This window comes from Salvelinus alpinus, chromosome 8 (genome assembly GCF_045679555.1).
Source record: "Salvelinus alpinus chromosome 8, SLU_Salpinus.1, whole genome shotgun sequence".
NCBI classification, from domain to species: domain Eukaryota; kingdom Metazoa; phylum Chordata; class Actinopteri; order Salmoniformes; family Salmonidae; genus Salvelinus; species Salvelinus alpinus.
In genome coordinates, this window is record NC_092093.1 from 34,922,621 (window position 1) to 34,928,088 (window position 5,468).

At 37.9% G+C, this 5,468-nt stretch overlaps 1 protein-coding gene across 1 annotated transcript; it reads left to right on the forward strand.

Annotated features, from left to right (window-relative positions):
* Positions 1-382: 382 nt before the first annotated feature.
* On the forward strand, positions 383-3,510 carry LOC139583029 (trace amine-associated receptor 1-like). The gene is made up of 2 exons (XM_071413703.1): positions 383-1,356; positions 1,610-3,510. Exon 2 carries the CDS (start codon positions 1,633-1,635, stop codon positions 2,656-2,658), a length of 1,026 nt encoding a protein of 341 aa, XP_071269804.1. The 5' UTR covers positions 383-1,356; positions 1,610-1,632; the 3' UTR covers positions 2,659-3,510.
* The last annotated feature ends 1,958 nt before the right edge of the window (positions 3,511-5,468 follow it).

Here is a 5,468-nt window from a genome sequence, read left to right on the forward strand (position 1 = left end):
TCTTGGAAATGGAGAAATGCTCACTAACAGGGATGTTAACAAACAAATCTGTGCACAACATTTGAGAGAAATAAGCTTTTTGTAAGTGTGGAACATTTCTGGGATGTTTTATTTCAGCTCATGAAACATGAGACCAACACTTTACATGTTGCGTTTATATTTTTGTTCAGTATAGTTACTTTACACTTCTGTTAGCTATGCTGTTGAAATAAACTATTTTTACATGATTTGAGTTTGTTCTGCTTCTGACATCTGCCTCTTACTAACAAGTAGTAGACTTAGCCCATTTGTTGTCCCTAACGGTGAGAGACACCTATGACAGATTCAACTCAATAATAGCCTCCTACCAGCATTCAAGTCTCCCCACCCGGCATCGCCAGCCAGTGGCCACTACATGCAAGTCAGATGAGCGCACTCTTAGGGCAGGTGAAGGGGACATTTTCTGAGATTCGGGAGCTCATGAAATTAGCTAGTTTGATGTGCAATTCGTTACATTAAAAATTAAAAGAGACAATTTATTACATTTGTATTATTCATACAATTTTTTTAAATCCACCAAGCTGCAAGGACACTTTTTCATAAGCGGGCAAAAGAGCAGCTGCTCGGGCGCTGATTGAGCCCTATCTGTGCACTTGCCTGAACATGACGAGAACCTAGTAACCCGAAAGAGCTGAGCAATGATCTCACATTAAAATGGCTCTGTGTTCTGTGTCGTCTGTGTGACCTACTACCATATCAGCAGACAAATCATTCAGGATCAAGGTGCACTTGGATCACCAATATTTGGAATGAGGAGGGGGTTACTGTAGGTATTATAACCCTATCAGTCATTTCTCTTACGTGTAACCACAAGTCTGGTCTTGTGGGGTAGTGCTGGATTCAAGCCTTATCTCTGAAATTCTGAGCTGTAGTGCGCTTAAAATGTAAAGGTAATTCCTGATAATGCTGTGAATAGAACATTGCTTTTAAATGTCAATTGGGCTACAATGCGGAACTTCGGCAATACGGATTGAAACCAACACCTTAAATCAAATTATTGTAGCGAATTTGGCAAAAACAGTCAAATGTGTAATGAACTAACTGATTGGATGGCCTTGTGGCTGATGAAAGATACTATCATATCCTCTTGAAGGGAGTGGTTACAAGTATGACATCATTAACTTTAGTGCTCTGCTACAGATTTTTTATGTAGAGTTGAATGTAGCAAACTCTGATTGGTCAACGTTATATTGTGATCATCATTATGGTAATAGACTACAGGTACAAAAGCAGAAGGGTCAAGTTCACATTTGCATCACATTGCGACCAGAGAAAAAGGGTTTACATGTGATACATCACCATCTGCATGGCTGAGAGGTAAGGTATGCTGAATTGAACAGAAAAAATGTATTAACTATCTTTTGAAATGGAAAAACACTTCCCTTTCGGTGTTTGTGGTAATATTTCCAACGAATAAGCAAAAGTAATGTACATTTTAATACATTTTATCAAGTGACAAAAATACAGCATTTGAATTTGTTTAATTAAATCATCCATCATAATGTAATAATTTCCAACAAATATTCTATAATTGATGTTAACATACAATAATGTATCTTTCATATTTCAGATAAGATTCTTTCAACCACGACCATGGAACCAGGAATCAGTCTCAGCAAGGCTGATATTGTTGAGAATATACTTCTATGTTTTGAATCAGTGAATGGGTCTTGCAAAAGATCAATCTTTCCTCCAACAATACGAGTATTACTTTATCTCTTACTTGGCTCAATGTCTGTTCTCACAGTGTGTGGCAACCTTCTTGTAATCATTCCCATCATCCACTTCAAACAGCTCCACACCCCGACCAACTACCTCATCCTCTCTCTGGCTGTGTCAGACCTCCTCTTGGGGGTTTTAGTGATGCCTCCCAGAATGGTATATTCAGCGGAAAGCTGCTGGTATTTTGGGGATTTATTCTGTAAAATCTACACCAGCACTGATGTCATGTTGTGCAATACATCCATTCTTAACTTGTGTTTCATTTCTATTGACCGGTATTATGCAGTGTGTCGCCCTCTCCTTTATAGAATTAAAATAACTGTTTACGTTGTTCTGATTATGATTCTGGTCACCTGGACTGTTTCTGCCGGAGTAGGGTTTTGTATGATATTTCTGGAGCTCAATATTTGGGGCATGGAGGATTTTTACTATAAAAATGTTGCCTGTGAGGGAGGATGTATTTTGTTTCAAAACAAAGTGTCGAGTATTGTGGCTTCGGTGCTCTCATTCTACATCCCAGGAGTAGGGATGCTTAGCATCTACCTAAAGATTTTCCTAATAGCACAGAGACAGGCACGCTCAATTCAGGGTACAACCAATCAGAACTCTGTAGGCAAATCACAGAGGAAGGCCACCAAAACACTTGCTATCATTATGGGGGTATTTCTATCATTCTGGACACCCTTTTTTGTCATCAACTGTATTGATCCTTTTATTAGTTACTCTACCCCACCCGTTTTGTTTGAAACACTTATATGGCTTGGCTATTTGAATTCAACTATTAATCCTATGGTGTATGCATTCTTTTACAGTTGGTTCAGGAGGGCGTTTAGAATAATATTTTCTGGTCAAATATTTCAAGCTGACTCTTCAGAAATACAATTGTTTTCAGAATAAATACAGTGAGCTCCAAAATAATTGAGACAGAGACACGTTTTGTTGCTTTCCTTGGCTTATCGAGCTCTAGCGACTACTTGAGCTCTAGCGACTGACTCTGGTCGTCAGTTGAAAGGTGTTTTCTCCAACACATTGGTGCAGCTGGCTTCTAGGTTAAGCGGACGGGTGTTAAGAAGCACGGTTTGGCGGGTCATGTTTCGGAGGACGCATGACTCGACCTTCGCCTCCCGAGCACATTGGGGAGTTGCAGCGATGAGACAAGATCGGGAAGAAAAAGGCGGTAAAATATAACAACAAAATAAGTGTTTAGAAACATATTCTATTATTATTTACAATAAAACGTGACTCCAAAATGACACAATACATTATGTACCATTCATATCTTTTGGGCACAAAATAATCTGAAACACAACCGAGAAAAAAACTGCAAATGCATCCAACAAATTTGTAGAGTCACAAGCTGGATGTAGTCATTGCGTGCCATGAATATGAGACCAAAAACATAACTTTTTATTACTTTAATACACATAAGTGAATTTGTTCCAATACTTTTGGAGCTCACTGTATGTCTAAAATCAGTACTGACAAAGAAGTGTGACATGTGCCTTTGTTCTCAGTCCTTTATTAAACCATATCAGACACAGGTGTGTAGGTTTAAAAAACAAGTATAATCCAGTTGGCCCTAAAATATGAAAACAATCCATGTCATCTAGTAGGAGTTAGCCTCTCCTCTCCCATATCTTATACATACACACACACACAAACAGTACACACACACACACACACAGTACATTTTTATAGGATCTCTGTGGATGTAGTATCCTTTCAGTTTTGTGTTAATTGTTTTGTAACTCCAGCTGAATAAATGATGTCTAAATGACATGGTGAAAACATGTTTGCACTTAGGTGATATTATTGAAATGCGAGTATTTTAGTTGATAATGTGTAATGTTTTCTTTGATACTATTTTTTGAAGATTGTAATTTATACTTCACATGATACTGTATATCCCTTGATTTTCCTCCATCTCATAACTGACCAACAGTATGCACACAATATACAGTACCAGTCAAAAGTTTGGGCACACCTATTCATTCAAGGGTTTTTCTTTATTTTTACTATTTTCTACATTGTAGAATAGGGAAGACATCAAAACTATGAAATAACACATATGGAATCATATAATAATCATATAAAATATATTTCATATTTGAGATTCTTCAAAGTAGCCACCCTTTGCCTGATGTGCCTATATTTTGATTTGGAACACTTTTTTGGTTACTAAATTATTCCTCATGTGTTATTTCATATCTTTACTATTATTCTACAATGTAGAAAATAGTAAAAAAATAAAGAAAAACCCTGGAATGTGTAGGTGAGTCCAAACTTTTGACAGGTACTATACATATTAATCTTGAACTGTGAATCTGGCACATAATGTGGATTGTAATGTGATAACAAATAAGTCGTAGTCATATGCTATATGCATTGATTCTTTCAAAAAAAACTGTGCAAGGGCATGCCCTATGAAATAAAGAGGCAATAAAGGGCAACTACACTCAGTTTCTTAGATTTTTCCCAGACCTCAAAAGTCGTCCCCTGATGTAGTTTAAGCATAGTTGTGAACACAATTTAATATGACTTATAAAGCGGTGCTTATGCCACCCTTTATAAAACACATGTTTGTCATATTTGACATAGTGGGTTATATCACATTTGACATTGGTGGTTATGTCACACAGTTACGCCACATTGATGAACCCTTTATAGACATTACATACGGTTATAGATGATTTGTGAAACATTTATGTAGTGTTTATGAAGGCTTTATGAAGCCTTTATACACTGCAAGTCGTTTTTTATTTTGATATATTTTACCCTTATTTTACCATGTAAGTTGACTGAAAACACATTCTCATTTACAGCAATGACCTGGGGAATAGTTACAGGGTCGTGAGGGGATGAATGAGCCAATTGGAAGCTGGGGACGATTAGGTGGCCATGATGGTATGAGGGCCAGATTGGGAATTTAGCCAGGGCACTGGGGTACTTTTACGATACGTGCCACGGGATCTTTAGTGACCACAGAGAGTCAGGACACCTATTTAACGTCCCCCTACACAGTGCAAAGTCCCCAATCACTGCCCCGGGACATTGGGATATTTTTTTTAGACCAGAGGAAAGACTACCTCCTACTGGCCCTCCAACTCATTTCCAGCAGTATCTGGTTTCCCATCCAGAGACCAACCCTGCTTAGCTTCAGACTCAAGCCAGCAGTGGGATGTTTAAATGTGATCTTATTTAATGTGATAACATGTGACAACATGTAAAACTACAATTGTGATCACATGTGAAGATTTAAAAAAAACGAATTTTCACATGATTTCGCATGTGAAATGTCATGTGAAATCATGTGATTTTCCACGTGAAATCATGTGTTTTTCTGTAAGGGACAGTCCCACCCAGATACTGTATACCACCAAAAACAATCTGTGAGTAATACAAGATCCTTTCAGAATTGTTTTTTTAGTTAAGGTGTCCTCAGTGGTGCTGTAAGGAGACATGTGTATCCTGCTCTGCCCACCTGCTGAATCCCACTATGCGCTGTGGATCTAGGATTTCTACACCTGGAATCTTTCACCAATACAGACTTTGATGACAGTTCTATTTTCACCTCAGTTATCTCTGTACATGTTTGTTAACTCTGTGTTATGGATATTAGTCAGTCTGTTTTCTGACAAAGAGCAGTTGATATTTGTCTCAAAGCCCAACAGGCTGTGTAAGGCCATTGAAGTTGTGATTAATTATGA